The following is a 22,209-nucleotide window of genomic DNA, read 5'->3' on the forward strand; positions in this document are numbered from 1 at the left end:
GGGGGGGGGGGGGGGGGGGGGGGGGAGTTTGCTTGGGACGGCAAAAATGGTAGATCCGGCCCTGCAGCGCGGCGGGGGATGCGTTTGGAGACCACTGCTCTAAAGCATCAGAGATAGCCATAGCTGGAAATGGGAGATTGGATAGGCAAGGCCAGGGCTCTGAGGTGGTACTGAGCATTATCTCTCTCAGGTGCTTGGCTGGCTGGTTCTTGCTCACATGCACAGCATGTAACTGATCACCCCGTGTAGAGTTGGGAAGGAATTTTCTGCCAAGTCAGATTGTCAGTGACATTAGGTTTTTTGTTTGGTTTTTATCTTCCTCTGCAGCATGTGGGTGCAGGTCACTTTCCAGGATTATCTGGGTATATCTCACTTAATCAATTCCAGGCCATTGTGAGGACCTCAGTCCCTCCTGTTCCCTGCCTGCTTATGGCACAGAACAGTCTAGTCTCCTGTGGGTTGTAATAAATTGGTCTAATTTCAGTTGTTGGATTTTATGTATATTGGGGTGGGGGTGGGGGGAGGAAGAGGATGATGGTGGTGATGGTGACCTGTGATATACAGGAGGCTAGACTAGATGATCTGGTGGTCCCTTCTGGCCTTAAACTCTGACTCTGACTTCTGCTTTGACTCAGTTTTTGCAATATGAGTAATAGTCCCTATTTTTAACATTGCTTTCATTGTGTTCTGACCTGACTGGCAACCCAATCGACATGGTGCATACTTCCCAGATAAATCAGTTGCCTCCAAGGCATCAGAAAAAAACTTGGAGTTGTCATCCCCTCAAGACTTATACAGTAAAATTCCAAAGTGTCTTTCAATATGACCTTCAAAATAATCTTCAGCACTTTTAAGATAAGGACAAGAATTCTTTAACATCCAGAATAGGAAGCTCAAGGTTGTGTATGACACACTGCACAGCAACATGAATATCTTGTCTAAATTTGGCCTGTGAACTGTCTGAACAGTCCATATTCACTACTGCACCATCTAAGTTTAGGTCAAGTTACAATTGACCCCAGCTCGGAAGGCTGTTTTTATTCCCTGTAGGATACTATTAACTGCCACATTCCAAGTTTGTTGTGTCAGCAAGGAGAGTATAAGGCTCCCCATCCTGAGCAAATTTGATGTATGCTGACTCTTTCTCAGTGACAGAGCTTTCAGCACAGTATATCAACAAGCACAGTAATAAATCTACTTTCTGGTATACTTTTTCTGAGACATTTTTTCCCAAAAGACATTGTGTTACCTCTGTGAGTGGGTGTTTATCCAAGGTTAGATCACTTGTGCCTTGCAAGTTGGAGTATTTCAATTTAAGAGATTTTAAAATCATGTCTAGCATCCGTGTAAACAGGGTTAAACAAGAGCCAGCATTGGAATCTCTTCATGCTACATTTTATATAGAGTAATTGGAGCTTCTTGAGAACAGGGTGACGTTTTCTGCTACCATGCATTTCACCCAAGAAGCAGAGCAGTTGTGAACATATAAGAGAAACTAGAAAGGTTTTACATCTTCTTGCAAGAGCATTGCAATCATCAGAAACCTCTTCATGCTTTCTGCAAATTAAACAAAACATTGTCTTTTTGACATGAAAACCATGTCTGCTGAGGAAGTGTTTTAGGTCAAAGTTTCTCGTGTTCTTTATACTCTTCTGTGTCATGTGCGTTACATTTAGTTGGCCAGGCTTTCAGCTGGAATTTTGAACACCCCATCCCTCCGCCCCTCCAAAAAGAGCAATTGATCCAAATATTGACAATTTTAAAAAATGAAGTCTGTCTACATAATTCTATTAAAAAGTGTTTTAAATAGTGTGTAAATAAAGGATTGATTTTTTAAATCATGCCTGGCCCTGGCAACAGCAGTTAAAGCTGGAATGACAAGATTGTAGTGTTACCCGTGTAATTTAGAGAGGCCATCTCCCACCTAAGATCAAATCAAATTGTATTTTTGCAGTTTCAGTAAGTTGTAGCATGTTTTGTCTTGGTTAGGCAGTTTTCACCATTGTTCACTTTCTTGGCAAAAATAATCTTTGAACTATGTGACTGCAACTTACAGTCTTTGTGCTTCCTCATAAAATCAAAGAAACTCTGTCTTGCAGCAGCTCCATTGCTGCCAAGTTTGCAAGACAGGGTATGTCTACACCATTGCTGCCAAGTTTGCAAGACTCTAAGGGTATGTCTACACTGCAATTAGACAGCCGAGGCTGGCCCATCAAATGTCTACACTGCAGTTAAACAGCCCCTGCAAGCCCGAGTCACCGCAGGTTTTTATTGCAATGTAGATATACCCTAAAACTTGCTACTCAGACTTGCTACTGTCGCTGGAAAATTAAACTGTTGCTCGCCTTTGAACTATCGGACTACCTGAAAAGCTCGCATCAACTCTCTCCACGCTTCAGTCACCACAGACCTCTGATCCGAGCACTAACAGACAGGGCCTTCAAACTGTGCTTCAGCCTCAGGTATGCCCTAGGGCCTTTCTTGTGTAACTGACATCAGCTAGGTCCATTACCTTCGCTTTGACTGGGAGCTCTGTTCTACTGCTTTGCTCAGCCACTTCTCGTCCTTTTATGCCAGACTCAGCTCAGGCCTTTGCGCCACTCCCACTCTCCTCTCTGAGGATGGGCAGCTCAGCTGCTGTGCCTAAGATCACTTAGCCCCTCTCTTCTATTGCTGCATTGTCTGACAGGCAGAATGACGCTTTTACTTGTCTAGAAGCACTTCTGATTAGCCTGGTCTTCCAGACTGGAGGACTCTTTGCTCACTGGTGCTGCGACATTACTCTTGCTCTTACATATTGCATCATCCCCTGCAACTCTCTGTCACTTACAGAGACTCCTATCAAGTGCCAAATCCACTTAAAAATTGCCCTCTTAATCTTGATAGCATTCCATAGATTCTCTCCAATCTGTCACTTGATCTGTTCCCTTCCCTGCCTGCTCACTAAGTTCCTCCAGCCTGGATCTAGTCCTTGTCTTTCCCCTCCAATCCATGCAATAGGAATTGCTCCTCTACTTGTGCTTTACTTCTGCCAAGCCCACAAGTCACTTCTTTTCTTTGTCTCTCTTCTAAACGTCCTTTTTCTCTTTAGCGTGTGACTGACAAGCTATATATGTATTGTTTAGAATGTCGTACTGCTCTGTTCACAATAAGGTCTGTAAGTGCTGTGCTAGCCCCAGTATCAAATTTCTATCTGGAGGCTAAAATAACAAAATTGGGAAGAGAGGCCTGAATATTCAGAATTGCATATGTCTAATTTGCAGTTGCGCTTCTATGTAGATACATAATAGTTGGGTGCATGCTTCTGAAATTTTGGGTGAGAATTTTCTGTTTGCATGAAGGTAGTGACTTCCTGGCACCACCTTTGGTGGGAAAATAGACTTGAGTGGAGTTTTGAAAGGATAATAAAGATGCTGATTTGTTTTATTGTAAATGACTCTATAGATTGGTATCCTTGTGTAGAATGTTTTAGAGCACAATAATTTGTTGGTAATAAAGTTAGTGACTGTGTTGGAAGGTATGTTTCTTACTATTCATCTTTAAAATAGATTACTTTTAAATTAATGTTCACTTTGCTTTAAAAAGACACTTCTAAAAGAATAATGTTTTCCGTCAGCATTTGCAACTTGGTTGTTGCAGCAGTGTGCCAGTGTAGGAGAGCCAGAAAGTAAAAATGACTTGAAACAAAAGTGAAATTTATTCTTCTATTTTAATTGTGCATTCTAGTGTGTATGTGGTATTATATGAGTAGGAATAAAATGAAGTTTAATCCTCCAGTCTCCCTTAAAAAATTTGGTGCCATGGAGTGGAAATGGACATCTCTTTGTACAAAGTTAAAATAAGTATCCGAATTTCAGCAGTTGGTCAGTAGAGCAGAGTTGCAGCTTGAGTGGAAGAATTTAAAACATGGGGCTTTCAGTAAGCATTGAAAGAGTGAGAAAATATAGCATAGCTCTTTCCATGGTCATTAGTGACCATTTGTATCTGACTGTTTCTCCTCTAGTCATTTGCACACTGCAGTGAGAAGATGCACAGCCCAGCACTTGTCAGATGTGGTGGAACGAATGGGACCAGGACGGATATTATCTGGAATTAAGGATGTTACTGACAGGACTTTACCTGCCATAGCCAAGTTTGCACAGGATGGCTCACAAGAAACAAGGTCAGTAGGTAGTAGTATACTTTATATATAGCAAATAACTGTTCCAGATGGAAACTAAAGATTATTTTCATTCTTTAACTGCTAAACTAGCGTTTTTTCACCTTTTTATGTACCTAAACTAGCTTCTCTTGAGTATGGTTTCTTTGAAGGAGGTGGTGAGGGCATATGAATATCTGACGGTGTTTCTGCACTTAGAAAATTACATTTTAAGATATGTTCTATTGTGATCAATTAGACATATGGTAATGGTCCAAATTTCCCTAATATTTCTAGGTTAATATGAAATGGTTTGCTACGATTTTAGGTACTATGGTCGAAAGATGCTCTTCAGTTTGATGACTCACCCAGACTTTGACAAAATGCTTGAAAAGTATGTGCCGTCTAAGGATTTACCTTACATTAAGGAGTCTGTCAGCAATCTACGTCAAAAGGTATATGGAAAAGCTTTTATCTAACAGGTTAGAAAAAATAAATGTAGGGAGAGTAAACGGCTTGCGGGATCTATAAGGTGATACAAGGCCACTGGTGAGCCACTGGTCAGATGTACTTTTTAATACAGCCATTCCTCTGGAAACAAAGAGTGTAAGCCATACCTTCCAGATAGATCTGCTTCTGTAAAGCAGTGGCTCTGAAAAGGACTTGGGGTTCAAGCTGGATAACCCACTGAACACAAGCTCCTAAAGCAGTGCTGTGGCTAAGAGGGTCAGTGCAGTCCTTGGATGTATAAATGGGGATATTGCAGTAAGGAGGGGGTATTACCGCTGTATATGGCATTAGTGAGACCATTACATGCTACTGTGTCCAGTTCTGGTATCTGCACTTGAAAAAATATATTGAAAAACAGGAAGGGGTTCATGAAAGAGCTTCAAAAATTATTTAAAGTCTGAAAAACACTTTGCAATGAGAGATTTCAGGAGCTCAGTCTTTTTTGCTTATCAAAGAGAAAGTTGAAAGAAGACTTGATCATGGTCTAAAACAAGGGTCGGCAACCTTTCAGAAGTGGTGTGCCGAGTATTCATTTATTCACTCTCATTTAAGGTTTCGCGTGCCAGTCATACACTTTAACCTTTTTAGAAGGTCTCTTTCTACAAGTCTATAATATATAATTAAACTATTGTTGTATGTAAAGTAAATAAGGTTTTAAAAATGTTTAAGAAGCTTCATTTAAAATTAAATTAAAATGCAGAGCCCCCCCGGGCAGTCTGAGTGCCACTGAAAATCAGCTCACGTGCCACAGCTTGCCTACCCCTGGTCTAAAAAGACTCTCACCCTGTGTAGGTTATCTCCTACTAGAGGGTTATATAATTGAGCAGACAAATGTGTAACAAATCCAACCGCCGGAAAAATTTAACAGTGATTGTATTTAACCATTGGAACAGATTGCGAGACGATAGATTATCCATCACTTAATGCCTTCAGTCAGGGTTGGATATCTTTCTAAAGGATATGTTCTAGGCCAAACACAAGTTATTGGGCACAGTGCAGGAATCACTGGATGAAGTTCTATGACCTACGTTATTCAGCAGGTCATATTAAATTATCACGATGGTCTCTTCTGGCTTTAAAAATCTGTGAACCTGCTGGTCATTGTTTCTAATCTGGCCCAGGTCAGTAGTACACAGCAATCTCTACTGCTGTGTAGCCCAATGAATAGCCATTTTCCTTGTGGAGAGTAGTCCACATCGCACAAAGCACCATGGCAGTTGGTACCAAGTTATTGCTTGTTGACTGATTCAGTGGCAAGGCCAAAGACTGGGCCTAAAAATGCTGTGTCCTCTCTCTCTGCAAGAGATACTCCCTTCTGAAGAGAACGGAGGCATACATTTCACAGTGCAGTGTTGGGGAGCTTGTTAAGACTTCAGTATCCACTGGTATCAGTCTGACCCTCTTCAAAAACAACTAATGTGCATACCAATTTTAAGAAAGGAAAAGACAGTGAAATACTTTCATCATTATTTATTAAATGCCACTTTTAGCAAGACAGATTCTGTACAACATAAAAGTAAGTTAAAATACACAAACAAAATTATAATCCTCTTTAAATCCAAAAAGCAAACACATGGGTATAAAATAATTAATAAGGGGTCAGTAGAGGACATCTGGGATGGAAGTAATTTTTAGGTACTTTTTTATAAATAGGAAAGAGATGGATTGAGTTAGATCTGTGGTTGGGACGAGTCCTACCCCATAATCCACTGCAGCTAAGCCATGATTGCTGGCTTCAGACAGTGTTGGGATCCTTAAATGATGGGCAAGATGAGGCTCAAAGTTTTGAGGACAAGCTTTAAAACCAGTTATCTCTATAGTCAGTCTGCCACTTTAACAGCCAGTGTAAAGAATGCAGAGACAGCGTAATATGCTCACATTGCTTAAACCTGAGCTGATGTGTTGCTGCCTCTGAACCAGGAACAAATGAAAGAGGAGACCTGCTATAATGGAATTACAATAATCCTGCCTCATGGATAGGAAGGAGCATGTTGCTTTGCGGAGGGCACATCAGAATAAGTAAGGGTGTAGGTTGCACAGATTGCACAACCGAAATAGACACTTGGAAATCACCTCTGACACATGGCTTTCATTAGAAAGGACCTGATCAAAAAGGACATTGGGGTATGTCTACACTTCAGTTAAAAACCCACAGCTGACACAGGCTAAGGGGCCGTTTAATCGAGGTGTAGATATTCAGCCTTGAGCTGGAGCCTCTGGGACCCTCTCACCTTGCAGGGTCTTTGAGCCCAGGCTACAGCCCGAGCCTGAATATCTGCATCACAATTAAACGGCCCCAAATTCTGAGCCCCGTGAACCTGAGTCAGCTGGCATGGGCCAGCCATGGGTTTTTAATTGCAGTGTAGACATTCTCCAGGTTTCTTAATCTGGTCCACAACTTCTGAACAAGTTCCCTCAACAAACAGGCAGTTGAAACCTCCTATCAACAGCCTCCACCGAACAGGTTTCATTTTGCCACGGTTTAAGATAAGGTAGTTTCAGCACAATTAGCTGGCTTTGTTACCCAGACACTGTCCAGGGTGAAGACCAAATCTGTGGGACCCAAGAGCTACCATTGTCCATCATCCAGTGTACTGAAAACCCTTTACCATCTTCAAAAATACTGCTGCCAAGAGGTCTCACAGCATGTTAGGCAACTTCCTTGAGAGATGTTGTATTTCACATTTCTGATAACTAGTGTTCAGGGGCTTATCTTTGTCTTCTATGGCTCCTAGCACATAGCTGGCACTTTAATATTCAATAGTGAATTCTTAGCTAGAAAAATATGTACTTAAATTGTGTATAATTTATTATTAAAACATTTGTTCTTACTGATGCACCCTGAGGGATGCAACCACTGGTAGGTTGCTGCTTTGAAGGGACTTGTGGTAGTCAGTTCCTTTGACTGCCCAACGTTCTGTACCTTGTGTGATGACTTGAAAAGCGAAGTTACATGTAAAACAAATTAATAATTTACAGTGAGGAGCATAAAGTGACTTACAATAAAATAAAATAGCAAGAGATGTAATTGTGCCTCAGTGTTTTGGTGTAAGTACTTGTTTCAGTACTATGGAACAAGATCAGATGACAGGGACTAAAAAGTCCTAAATAATGTCTACACTACAGTTTTCACCATTGTCAACATTTAAGCAGCTGCACAGTGGTGAATTTGCCAGTGTGGTCACAGGCTGAGGGAACAAACTAAATCACTGAGAGTTTTAAGCTCAGCATTGAGAACCTAGTTTTATAACCAACATTAGTCCATCCCTTTTAGCATCCAGACATGACTGTACTGTACTGTACTTACTATTTCAAAAGGGTTTTACAGAATACAATAGGTATTCTTTTTAAATTCTTGTTTTTAAGACAAGTGGATTAATTTAAAATTGCCCCATAAAACCAACTAGTTAACAGCTTCCCAAAAGGAAGAATTAGAAATTTGATAGTTGGCATCGAAACTTGTAACTAACATATTTAATGGGATGGAAACAGCTCCTTATTTTAGGTATTTGCACAACTCAGACATTTAACCCAATAATTGCAGAATCATTAGGAGCTTCTAAATGTGAAGATGACAGTTTGACTCCTCATTTTCAATAAATTGCATAGGGGAAAAGTCTGTTGTGACTTTCTCCTTTGAGGACTTAAACCTGGGCAGGGATCAAGCAGTGGCAGTTGATGGAGTTTAGCTTTGGGTAGTTTTGGCTATCACCAGTGGATGTAGCTTTGGCATATAAATCAGGAAGGCTGGAGGAGGAGGGGATAACTTAAACAAGGAAACGAAGAGGTGAAATAGCAGTGTTTTAAGTATCTTTCCTACTTATGTGAATTTAATTAATATAAATAAATAGTGAGTTTATAGTCTTGCATCTTTGCAATGAGAAGAACAGGAGTACTTGTGGCACCTTAGAGACTAACAAATTTATTAGAGCATAAGCTTTCGTGGACTACAGCCCACTTCTTCGGATGCATATAGAATGCATAAAAGAAGTGGGCTGTAGTCCACGAAAGCTTATGCTCTAATAAATTTGTTAGTCTCTAAGGTGCCACAAGTACTCCTGTTCTTCTCATTGCAAAGATGCAAGACTATAAACTCACTATTTATTTATATTAATTAAATTCACATAAGTAGGAAAGATACTTAAAACACTGCTATTTCACCTCTTCGTTTCCTTGTTTAAGTTATCCCCTCCTCCTCCAGCCTTCCTGATTTATATGCCAAAGCTACATCCACTGGTGATAGCCAAAACTACCCAAAGCTAAACTCCATCAACTGCCACTGCTTGATCCCTGCCCAGGTTTAAGTCCTCAAAGGAGAAAGTCACAACAGACTTTTCCCCTATGCAATTTATTGAAAATGAGGAGTCAAACTGTCATCTTCACATTTAGAAGCTCCTAATGATTCTGCAATTATTGGGTTAAATGTNATTAGAGCATAAGCTTTCGTGGACTACAGCCCACTTCTTTTATGCATTCTATATGCATCCGAAGAAGTGGGCTGTAGTCCACGAAAGCTTATGCTCTAATAAATTTGTTAGTCTCTAAGGTGCCACAAGTACTCCTGTTCTTCTTTTTGCGGATACAGACTAACACGGCTGTTACTCTGAAATCTTTGCAATGGTGAATAATGTTAATACTACGGATAAATGGTCATTTTATTTTGTAGTGTAGAATGTTATTGCTTTGGAGTACAATACAAACAGATTGTGTCAATGAAAAGACACAAAGCAAATCTAATCTGTAATTGCTTCGGTTGCAACAAGTGAACTATTTGCTACTGCAGTTTCATTAGCCGTTAGGCTTGCTATTAGAGCTTCCAACACCACAGCACATTACTGGATAACCTCTTATTTACTGTCATATTTGCAGGGCCTAGGAGAGATGCCTCTAGACACACCGTCAGCCAAAGGAAGACGTTCTCATACTGGTAGCATTGGACATTCAAGGTCATCATCCACTTCGAGAGATGCTCTCAATATCACTGAAAGGTAGAATTGTCTTGCTAAATTACATACTCTATTAGTAATTAATCTCCAGGAAATATTCTTTGCAGTACCACTGGGGAGAGATTGTAGCAATGTTCATGGCAATATTTGTCAGATTTGAATGGAACTTAAAAAAAGAAAAAAGTTGGTAGAACTTGATATGTCTCAAGTAAATACTTTTAGTTAGGAGGCTGTAACTTCTTACTAATAACTAACTTACTGCTTTGTGCAGTTAAGTGGTAATTAACTCACGGATTGCCTATGAAAAGACATGTATCTTATGAAGGAGCATTTGCCGTGCCTTTTGTTCACATACAGTGCTTCACTATTACTGTAAATGTCGTTTAAAGGTTTTACTTTTTCTGTGCATGACATTGGATTAACTGAAGTTCTTACTCAGTGGTGGACCATATCAGTAAGAATATCAGTACATATGTTTTATAGTGCTTAATCATTAATCTGATAATGACTAAACTCCACTGGAGAAGTTACATTATTGGCTGGGAGACTAATTCAAAATAATTAAAATAAATCGCATATAAATTCTACAATGGGCTCTTTGAACTCTTGTCAACAGTATTCTGATTATACCGTACTAGTCCATAAGTAATTGAGCTGGTCAGTGGATAACTTGTCTGATAAAAATCACTAAATGGCAGTATTGTCACATGATAAAAATAGAGGAGTACGCCTCACGTTTACACAACTCCCATATTAATCATTAAAAAGCAACAGAGGGTCCTGTGGCACCTTTAAGACTAACAGAAGTATTGGGAGCATAAGCTTTCGTGGGTAAGAACCTCACTTCTTCAGATGCAAGTAATGGAAATCTCCAGAGGCAGGTATAAATCAGTATGGAGATAACGAGGTTAGTTCAATCAGGGAGGGTGAGGTGCTCTGCTAGCAGTTGAGGTGTGAACACCAAGGGAGAAGAAACTGCTTCTGTAGTTGGATAGCCTTTCACAGTCTTTGTTTAATCCTGATCTGATGGTGTCAAATTTGCATCTGAAGAAGTGAGGTTCTTACCCATGAAAGCTTATGCTCCCAATACTTCTGTTAGTCTTAAAGGTGCCACAGGACTCTCTGTTGCTTTCTACAGATTCAGACTAACATGGCTACCCCTCTGATATTAATCATTATAATACTGACCCTTGGTTTTTTGACAATCCAGATTCATCATTGGTATAAACTATTTAGATTCAGACAGGGGAATGCTACATTCTGGTAGCTACTACCCCAAGCATTGAGAAGACAGATACTTATTCGAAATACTGATAATTGTTAGGAAATGTCACAAACAAACTTATATTGAAGGTGTGGCTAAATACATTTTAAAACTACAGGCGTAAAACAAATTGCAAGTAGAAGCAAACAGTTTCTGGACTTTTGAGAGCGTATAAACTGTAGCAAACCAATTACTCAATACTCTTGAGCACCTAGTAAAGCAATAGAGATTCTGAGCAAATACACATATACAGTGTACTAAATTGCATTACATACGCTAGATAGATAACATTTTTGTATCCAAAACATGTGCTATCTGTGTACCAAATATTCAACAGCTGTTTTGCCTTTAATCTGTGTTTCCTAATTTGTAAACATGGCCATGTAAAAGAATAACCATTTGAAATATAAATAGTTTATATATAATACACAGAGCATGGACCCCACATTGGATTGAAATGTGATGTTTGATATTTTGGATACTAGTGGAAAGTATAATAGTTTTCCTTCCTGTTTTAGTCGTCTCTTTTAGGCTACATCTACACAGCAGATGAAGGTGTGATTGTAGCAGAGGTAGGCATACTTATGCTAGCTTTAGTTTAGCCAGTGTGGGTAACAATAGTTTTAAAGATGTGACAGTACGGTCTTCAGCGTAGGCTAGAACCTGAATACAAACCCATCACACCTTCACTTGCTTTATAGATACCATTGGAAGCTATTTTGAAAAAAGAGAAGAAAGGTAGAGGTCCGAGAAGCAATATTAAAAGTATACTGAGTAAAAGGAATTGCACATGAATTTGTAACATATTTTATTGTTCCTTTGTTAAATATAATTCTTCTTTGAGTATGTGTCAGTGTGGATCCCCCCTGTAGGTGTGCATGCACCTCATGTGCACAAGGTTGAAGTCTTTTGAATAGCATTGTCCATTGGAGCCACATGTGAAGGTCATAAAGGGTGGCTGCAGACATCTCTGTTCCCTTGAATTGCTTGTGGCAGCGAGATAGAACCCAGCAAGTGTCTAACCCATTACTGTAGCGCTTCAAACTCATCGTTTTCTTGATTACTTGGGTGTAGAGAATGTATCTTCACTCTTATCCTCTATTTTCTTTACTTTGGATGTTGCAGGAAGAAAAGAGTAGTTCCCCACACCCGTACGGTGGGGCGAGGCTCTTTGTGCTAACATGACAGACTCTAAGCCATCAGGGTTCAAACCGTGCATTGGCATCATTCCCCTCACTGACAGACACAGCCATTGCCTATTTTTCCTATGGAAGAGCTGTATCCCAAAGTGCGTAGCGTGCTGAGCGTTTTCCTCCAGGGCCCGCAGTCCAGGGAGGCTTGGCTCAAGTTACATCTGGTTGAACAATCCATACTAGTCACTTTGGATCCAGAGGAAACAACCACCACCCAAGTGGCTCTGAAAGAGTTGGCATTGGCCAGCCCTCCCTCGAACAGACACCACGCCCTGGGGTCAGGCAGCAGAAGAAAGGCAACGAAGAGGATACTGTCAAAACTGGCACCAGCAACTTTGACATGATGCTTTTTGCACTGGTAGCCTCAGCACTTACAGCCTCAATCTCACAGCTAATACTTATGCCACAAGGACTCCGCGTTCTTTTTGCTGATACAGACTAACACGGCTACCACTCTGAAACTTATGTCTCAGTCACAGAATTCGGCATGAGTTTTCCACACCACCATGACCCTATTGAAAGTCAGTAAGGAGTGTCAGCCTTAAGTGCTCGACGCTCACTCAGTCTTCTGGCTGAAGTGAAGGAAGACTGTCTTCAGAGTGAGATGAAGCAAGGAGCATTCTGAAAGGGGCTACAAAGAAGGTCTCATGAGTTTTCCTGTTTTTTCCCTGCTCTTCACTGGGGGAGTCGTTGCACTTACTGGACGTTTCCAGAGCTTTGTTTAGTATGTTGACAGAACCAACCCATTCAGGCAGTAAAAAAACAACAGATGCATCTGAAGAAGTGAGGTTCTTACCCACGAAAGTTTATGCTCCCAATACTTTTGTTAGTCTCAAAGGTGCCACAGGACCCTCTGTTGCTTTTTACAGATTCAGACTAACACGGCTACCCCTCTGATACTTGATACCATTTAGGCAGTGTCCCAATTTATTCCTGGATATAGTTGGATGTTCCAAGATACAGGTCATCTGTTCTGTATAGGTTTTTATACCAAACTGATCACCATACTATTTGAGCGTACTCTATTAAAGTAATATGCAAAGTGATTATGCATCTGGCATGTGGTGTTTTTCCCCTCACCCTCCCTCCAGAACGAGAAGCACATGCAGTGTAATGTCTTGTTTTGGTGGGGTTTTGTTCTCCTATTAAAATATATTTATTAAATAAATATACCTGTTGCTACGTGATTATTAGAGAAGGCAGGTCAGAGGAATGCAGGAAGTGGTGAGATTTGTGATGGTCCTTAGTTCTTGACAAAGTTCATTCCCTAAGCTCGGACCATTCTAGGAGAAGATTTTGTCTCCCACACAGAGTCAATTGGTGCAGAGGTGTCCAGGAGGATGAGAATGGATGTCTGTCCTTTATCCATTGACAGGAGGAGATCATCCATCAATGCCACTAAAGCAGTCCCAGTTCCATGTCCTGGCCTGAATCCAGATTGCGCTGGGTGTAGAATGTTGGCTTCCGTTAGATGAGCTTATATAAGTTGGCCTTTTGCTTGCTTGGTTGCTTGCTTAAGAATGGGAGGTTTGACACTGGGCCATAGTTGGCTAGGACTAAAGTATCCAGGGTGGGTTTTTTCGGTGTTGGTCAGACTATTGCATGGTTGAAAGAGGAAAGGAAGATTCCTTCTCTGAATGAGGCATTGGCTATATTGGTCAGGCGTGTTATCACTTGTTCATGACTCTTTTAGAAGCCAGGACTCTTTTAGGGTATCCAGAACTTCTTGATGAGTGAATGTACTGAACTTTGGGAATACAGATGGGCAGTTGGTTGTTGGGTACAAGCAGATCAGATCCCCTTCTCCTCCTGCTCCACCACCCTTGGCTCCCACCAGTACCCTTCTGCTGCCCTGAACACCCAAATCCATCTGCCCAATAGATCGGCCTGTATGCCACCAGCTGCTGGTTGCCCCAAACCCCCTCTCCCTTCTATTGCTCTAGTCCCCTATGGTTCACCCAGGAACCCCCCACAGTTCACTCCTTTTGCCCTGGCATCAGCATCCCATATTTACTGGAGTGTTATGCAGGGCTGATGAACCGTTTCCCCTTCTTCTCCCCCACTCTTGTTGTCGTGGATGGCCAGATGGTGAGCCCTTCCACGCCAGTCGAAGGAGCCTGCCACAGCAAATCTGCAAGCAGCGAGAGCCGGCAAGCTGGAGTGGGGAGCCCTTCATCTCCTTGTCCTGTGAGTGGGGTGCTGGTCTTCTGTAACAGGCTTTGGAATTTCTTGGAGTCCATAAGTCTTGTTACATGGATGCTAGAAGGTCTCTGATCACTGCCTTAATGAGGTGAGGGTCTGTCCAAGACCATGTCTGGGTTGTAATGTCTTCCATCTTGATATCTAGGCTGCAGATCATATCCAGGTTATGAACGGCTGTGAGGGTTGTTGGACCAGAGGTGACCTGTGAGAGTTCGTGAAGAGATGAGTTTTGGGGGTTTTTGAATCTGCAGCAACTCCACCAGAGAGGTCCTTTGGGGCCATTTGCCTGTCCCAAGTCAGGATAAAGGAGGAGGATTGGGCGTGGGGCTAGCAACTCCACCCCGTAAAAAATTAACTTGCTACAGAAACGCCAACAATAGAGATAACAGAGACTTTAGCCTGGAAAAAGAAGGGCCTTCAACTCGAAGACGCATGACGCTGGGTGGTGAAAGTCGTGAGGAAGCCACTAAGCCGATTACCCTTCTTGCAACCAGGAGGATTACCATCGGTACATGGAACGTGAGGACCATGTACGAGTCAAGAAAGACGGCGCAGGTCACAGCAGAGATGAGGAGCAACAACCTGACCCTACTAGGCATTAGCGAGACAAGATGGACGCAAGCTGGACAGAGACGATTGTTGACAGGAGAGCTGTTGCTGTATTCAGGACATGAAGAGAGCGACGCCTTAGAAGGATTCTCCAGATCTGCTGGCCAGACACCATCAGCCACATCTACCTCTTGGAGAGGACCCGTCAACTTCCAGCAGAGGAAGAAATTAGAAGGAGAAGGTGGGGCTGGATAGGACACACACTATGCAAGCAGCCAACCATCATCACTAGACAGGCATTGCGGTGGAACCCCCAAGGCAAGCGGAAAAGAGGCCGTCCAAGAAACACCTGGCGACGCAACCTTCAGGCTGATAGCATAAAAATGGGCTATACCTGGAACCAGCTAGAGCAAATGGCCCAGGATAGAGGACTCTGGAGATCTGTGGTTGGCGGCCCATACCCTGATTGGGGTGATGGGCATGAAGCTGAATCTGCAGCCTTGCCAGTATGAGTACTGAAATCTTCCAGGATGACAAATCAGGGGTATTTCACTGCCATTGGCGACAAGGTGTCATTGAGCTCCGTTATCAGTCCTTTTGTCTGTGGTGATATTTAAATAAGCATAAATCTACCTTGGCTTTGGCTCTGGTTTCTACTGTCAAATGAATTCATATGAAGTTCTTACCTGAGGCACCTCACTTGCATTTGATGTTCAAAAGAATAGTGGATAACATGATGTATCTTACAGTGTTACCAATTATCTAGGATATATAAATAAAAGGAAGTTCTTCTTCACACAGCGCACAGTCAACCTGTGGAACTCCTTGCCTGAGGAGGTTGTGAAGGCTAGGACTATAACAGGGTTTAAAAGAGAACTAGATAAATTCATGGAGGTTAAGTCCATTAATGGCTATTAGCCAGGATGGGTAAGGAATGGTGTCCCTAGCCTTTGTTTGTCAGAAGGTGGTGATGGATGGCAGGAGAGAGATCACTTGATGATTCTGTGTTCTGTTCATTCCCTCTGGGGCACCTGGCATTGGCCACTTTCAGTAGACAGGATACTGGGCTGGACGGACCTTTGGTCTGACCCAGTATGACCGTTCTTATGTACATCTTTCCCAGTGAAGACCAAGGCTCACTCCACCAGAGCTCCAGCAACATCCTCTGCCTACTTCAGAAATATGCTAAGTTTCTGAGATTGGCATGGGGGCAATGTGGAGTAATCCACTGACTTTTGTCTGTCATTATGCATTAGACTGAGCTGCCAGGCAAGTTTGGGAGAGCAGTGCTACAATCTCCATTTGCCTGCTGCAGCTGATGTTCTTCATTTCACCACCCAGAAGAGGCACTGCTTGCCAGTTGCCTACACTGGGATCAGCAATGAGATATAATCGACGAATTAACAGTTCCTAACCCTACAGTAACTCCGGTTCTTTGAAGAGGGGTCATTAGTGCAGATCCCATGATTGGATCTCCATTCCCACTCCTCTGCGAACATGGGCTGTGAGTGGTGGGGGAACTGAGCAGGGGTCCCTGGGCACTCTGACCTTTATGCCCTCGGACAGAAGCACGAGGAGGCATAGGGTGCATGCACAGCCCCAACAGACGCTGATCTTGCTTGCACGTGCACTTACAGTTGGATCCACACTGACATCATCTCGAAGAGCCACAGTTCGGGTAGGGTAAGAAATGGTTCATTTTAAATAACTTACTTTAAAATGCCCAAATGCCTTTGATAGGAAGTTTTTCTATTTAGTTTTTGATGTTTGTATAGCTGAGAAAGTTGACTGCCTGTAAACGTCAGGCTATTGTTCCAGCCGGTCTGAATGTTAACCGAATAACAGTAATCCTTTTTTCCCCCCCCAACAGAGAGATTACAGAAGCACGTGAAATTACAAGAAAACCAGTTGCTCGTAATTCACTAGAAAGTGCAGAATATGTTAAGGTCATTACAAGCTTACTGAATGCAAAAGACTTCCGGGACAGAATTAATGGAATTAAACAACTGTTATCAGACACAGAGAACAATCAAGACCTCGTTGTTGCGAACATTGTGAAGGTAACTGTATATAAAAACATCCTCTTTCAAAGGCCCATTAAGATTCATGCTGATTCTCTGTAGGACTTGATAAGAATGTACTGCTTCAGAGATTCTCACTACTAAAAACCTTGGTTTGTTCTTTTATTATGAAAATCTGACGAACAAGAGAGTCCCAGAGCAAGTGGGGAGTAGGGCAGGCCTGGCTAATGAGGAGATAACGAGGTACAAAAATAGTTGGAAACAAATGGGAAAAGAGAGGCTTAGAGCTGTGTCTTAGGTAGAGGTTTAAAAAGAAGGGATTGGTAAGACTGGGGAAGGCCAAAGACCTGATTGCAGAATTAATCCTGGAGTATTTTTTCCAATTATAACAGTTTTATTCTCATCTTAATTACATGTTAAATCTTTGTGTGAGTTAAACAAAAATCTATTCCCCAGTTTGGAGTTTCTTTTGTTTTCTTTTCATTACAATTCTACCACCACTGTGTGAGCACTTGCCTTTTGCCAAATCTTATTTTAGGAAGCTGTAGACTGCATCAGTCTAAAGAACTCCTGAGTAGCTTAAGCAATCTTTGCAGTGGCTTCCTTATTTCTATTGTGGTAGTTTGATTGGGGCATAATTGTGCTAGGCATTGTATAAAGGAAGACATGATACCTGCCTGAAGATCTTAACTCTAAAAAGTAAGGAAAACCTATAAAAGAGAGACGTACAATCAAAATTAGTACCCAAAAAACCCTGTGTTGTGTGTGAATTAAGATTGCTCTGTACAGAGCATAATTTACACAAAATGCAAAAAGCAAGGAAATGAAAAGTTAATGCATCTGATATGCCACACCATTCATTACACCCCCCCCAAAGACACCCACTTCATCACTAGAACGATCACCAAACAAGACACCACTCCGAAACCTTCATCTGTCTCAGTAGAGATGTCAGCCATCCAGCACCCCTTTCCCCCAGATTCCTCCCCATCAGCAACTGCCAGACTTTCCTCAGCTTCCTCTGTACTATCTGTTCAGCATAGTTCCGGAAAGTCTGTCTCACTCTTGTTTTGGGACTTGAAGGAGATGAGGTCTATTTCTATTTTTTCCCAAGAGTTAATTTGTTAGTATCAATGAGGTAGCTGCATCCAGTCTACTTACTCAGGAATGCCATTTTTGAGGGGGAAAATAGCAGCCTAGAATAGATTAGGTTAAAACCCTAGCAGAATCCCTTTACTTTTAATGGAGTCCTGCATGGATCAATTCCTGGCCCAATGCTAGTCAATATCCTTATCAGTGATCTAGAAGAAAATACAAAACCATTGCTGGTAAAATTTGCAGATGACATAAAAATGGCTAGAGTGGTAAATAATGGGGTAAAGTCAGTTATACAGTTTGATCTGGATTGCTTGGTAAGGTGGTGTCTCGTTGGAATTTATTATTATAGATATTAGTAATATAGGATTCCACCAGACACTAGCTTAACCGTAAATTCCTTAGATAAATCCAAAGGCTGAATGATATTTATACAATTCCTCTAAACACATCTAATAGCCTAAATAGTAGGCAACTACTGCATTCAAACTGTAACAAAACATTTATAAACATTTGATCAAAACATTTACAAAAGAGCTAAACCGGGGGTGCTTACACCAATATTGGCCAGCTCCAACTCGGTTAAGTATTGGCAATGAACTCTTCAAGAGCTTATCCTTTTATAGCCATTAACAAATAAGTGATGTCATTGCTAAAGGTTGACTAGCTAAAAAACAGGTTTTGGTGGTTTGGGGTCTGTCAAGGCTCCTTCCCCGCTCTGAACTTTAGGGTACAGATGTGGGGGCCTGCATGAAAACTTCTAAGCTTAACTACCAGCTTAGATCTGGTCCGCTGCCACCACTCCCAATGGGCTAACTCCCTTCCCTGGGTAGCCTTGAGAGACTCTTCCACCAACTCCCTGGTGAACACAGATCCAACCCCTTGGATCTTAAAACAAGGAGAAATTAACCATCCCCCCTCTTTTCTCCCACCAACTCCTGGTGGATCCAGATCCAACCCCCTTGGATCTAAAAACAAGGAAAATCAATCAGGTTCTTAAAAAGAAGGCTTTTAATTAAAGAAAAAGGTAAAAGTCATCTCTGTAAAATCAGGATGGAAACTAACTTTACAGGGTAATCAAACTTAAAGAGCCCGGAGGAACCCCCTCTAGCCTTAGGTTCAAAGTTACAACAAACAGAGGTAAACACCCTAGCAAAAGGTACATTTACAAGTTGAGAAAACAAAGATAAAACTACCACGCCTTGCCTGGCTGTACTTATAAGTTTGAAATATGAGAGACTTGTTCAGAAAGAATTGGAGAGCCTGGATTGATGTCTGGTCCCTCTTAGTCCAAAGAGCGAACTCCCCCCAAAACAAAGAGCACAAATAAAAGCCTTCCCCCCACCAAGATATGAAAGTATCTTGTCCCCTTATTGGTCCTTTGGGTCAGATGTCAGCCAGGTTACCTGAGCTTCTTAACCCTTTACAGGTAAAAGGATTTTGGAGTCTCTGGCCAGGAGGGATTTTATAGTATTGTACACAGGAGGGCTGTTACCCTTCCCTTTGTAGTTATGACAGGGTCATTGCTGGTTTAACTCATACAGTCTTTCCTTCTTATTAACTATTCCTGATATTTTGGTCCTCTTCTTCCTTCTATCTTATCAATTAGCTCTCAGGTCCAATTTTTCAATTAAGCTGCATACTTTCAAGGCCTTCCCACAACTGCTAACAGACCTGCACTTTATGTGACCTACAGAAACACGTATTTTTTTAAACTAATTTAACCTCCCATCTAAATGATAATATCCCCTTTTGATTTCGGAGTCCATAGAATACAGTAACGAAGCATTATAAGTGGGGCTGTCAATTAATCGCAGTTAACTCACGATTAACTCAAAAAAATTAATAGCAATTAATCAGAGTTTTAATCGCACTGTTAAACAATAGAATACCAATTGAAATTTATTAAATATTTTTGGATGTTTTTCTACATTTTCAAATATACTGATTTCAGTTACAACACAAAATACAAAGTGTACAGTGCTCACTTTATATTATTTTTATTTTTATTACAAATACTTGCACTGTAAAAATGATAAGCAAAGGAAATAGTATTTTTCAGTTCACCTCATACAATACCGTAGTGCAATCTCTTTATCATGAAAGTGCAACTTACAAATGTAGATTTTGTTGTTGTTGTTACATAACTGCACTCAAAACCAAAAGAATGTAAAACTTTCGAGCCTGCAACTCCACTCAGTCCTACTTCTTGTTCAGCAATCACTAAGACAGATAAGTTTGTTTACATTTACAGGAGATAATGCTGCTGGCTTCTTAGTTACAGTGTCAACTGAAAGTGAGTACAGGCGTTCGCATGGCACTTTTGTAGCCGGCATTGCAAAATATTTACGTGCCAGATATGCTAAACATTCGTATGCCCTTTCATGCTTTGGCCACCATTCCAGAGGACATGCTTCCCTGCTGATGATGCTTGTTAAACAAATAATGTGTTAATTAAATTTGTGACTGAACTCCTTGGGGGAGAATATTATGTCTCCTGCTCTGTTTTACCCGCATTCTGCATATATTTCATGTTATAGCAGTCTCAGATGATGACCCAGCACCTATTGGTCGTTTAAGAACAGTTTCACTGCAGATTTTACAAAATGCAAAGAAGGTACCAATGTGAGATTTCTAAAGATAGCTACAGTACTCAACCCAAGGTTTAAGAATCTGAAGTACCTTTCAAAATCTGAGAGGGACGAGGTGTGGCGCATGCTTTCAGAAGTCTTAAAAGATCAACACTCTGATGTGGAAACTACAGAACCCGAACCACCAAAAAGTAAAATCAACCTTCTGCTGGTGGCATGTGACTCATGATGATGAAAGTGAACATGCATCGGTCTGCACTGCTTTGGGTAGTTATTGAGCAGAACCCCTCATTAGCATGGACGCATGTCCTCTAGAATGGTGGTTGAAGCATAAAGGGACATATGAATCTTTAATGCATCTGGCACGTAAATATTTTGCAACACCTGCGACAACAGTGCCATGTGTTCTCACTTTTCAGGTAACATTGGAAACAAGAAGCGGGCAGCATTATTTCCTGAAAATGTAAACAAGCTTGTTTGTCTTAGTAGCTAAGTGAACAAGAAGTAGGACTGAGTGAACTTGTAGGCTCTAAAGTTTTACATTGTTTTATTTTATATACATTATTATATATGTATATAATGATGTGTGTGTGTGTGTGTGTGTGTGTGTGTATATATATATACACAAATATACATTATTTATATTTTTTTCTACATTTGTAAGTTCAGCTTTCATGATAAAGAGATTGTACTCAGTACTTGTATGAGGTGAATTGAAAAATACTATTTTGTTTTTTATAGCACAAATATTTGTAATAAAACATAAAGTGAGCACTGTACATTTTGTGTTCTGTGCTGTAATTGAAATCCCAATATATTTGAAAATGTAGAAAACATCCAAAAACATTTAAATAAATGGTATTCTTTTATTGTTTAACAGTGTGGTTAATCGTGATTAATTTTTTTTATTGTGCGATTAATCACAATTATTTTTTTTTAATCACTTGACAACCCTAATTATAAGATAGGAACAGGATTTAGCATCTACAGCTAATTAGATTGTTAAGCTTCTAACAAGATACTGGTAAACACAGACACATACACTTAGCATCTACCCTTGATTTCTATTACTACAAATAAATGGGTTAATAATTCTGGTCTAGTACATCTCTTTGAAATCCACATATAAATAGATTGTCTTGATTACATTTCAGTGCCTCTTGTTAAGTTGTTATGGGTCACCCACAAGTTGGCTGTTCTGTCAGTGTCCGAGATGCTTTAGCTCAAACAAAAATTGTGGGTTTGATACAGAAATTACTAAGTGAGGTTCTGTGTTATGCAGGAGGTCAGACTAGAACAGTGGCTTTTAACCTTTCCGGACTACTGTACCCCTTTCAGGAGTCTGATTTGTCTTGTGTACCCCCAAGTTTCACTTAAAAACTACTTGCTTACAAAATCAGACATAACAATACAAATGTGTCACAGCGCACATTACTGAAAAATTGCTTGCTTTCTCATTTTTACCATATAATTATAAAATAAGTCAATTGGAATATAAATATTGTACTTACATTTCAGTGTATAGTATATAGAGTAGTATAAACAAATGTCTGTATGAAATTTTAGTTTGTACTGACTTCGCTAGTGCTTTTTATGTAGCCTGTTGTAAAATTAGGCAAATATCTAGATGAGGAACACCTTGGCGTATCCCAAAGGGTACACGTACCCCTTGTTGAGGACCACTGGAATTAGGTGATCAT

The 22,209-nt window shown here is 40.8% G+C and overlaps 1 protein-coding gene across 1 annotated transcript in view; it reads left to right on the forward strand.

Annotated features, from left to right (window-relative positions):
* Window positions 1-22,209, forward strand: part of TOGARAM1 (TOG array regulator of axonemal microtubules 1) — a gene marked incomplete at its 5' end in the record, with an annotated part of 73,614 nt that overhangs the window by 47,982 nt on the left and 3,423 nt on the right. Inside the window, 4 exons of the mRNA XM_034767902.1 lie at window positions 4,004-4,162; window positions 4,467-4,593; window positions 9,518-9,636; window positions 16,673-16,862. Coding sequence (XP_034623793.1) covers window positions 4,004-4,162; window positions 4,467-4,593; window positions 9,518-9,636; window positions 16,673-16,862 — 595 coding nt within the window. The remainder of the gene's footprint in view (window positions 1-4,003; window positions 4,163-4,466; window positions 4,594-9,517; window positions 9,637-16,672; window positions 16,863-22,209) is intronic.

The sequence above is a fragment of the Trachemys scripta genome, chromosome 4 (genome assembly GCF_013100865.1).
Source record: "Trachemys scripta elegans isolate TJP31775 chromosome 4, CAS_Tse_1.0, whole genome shotgun sequence".
Taxonomy (NCBI): Eukaryota; Metazoa; Chordata; order Testudines; family Emydidae; genus Trachemys; species Trachemys scripta.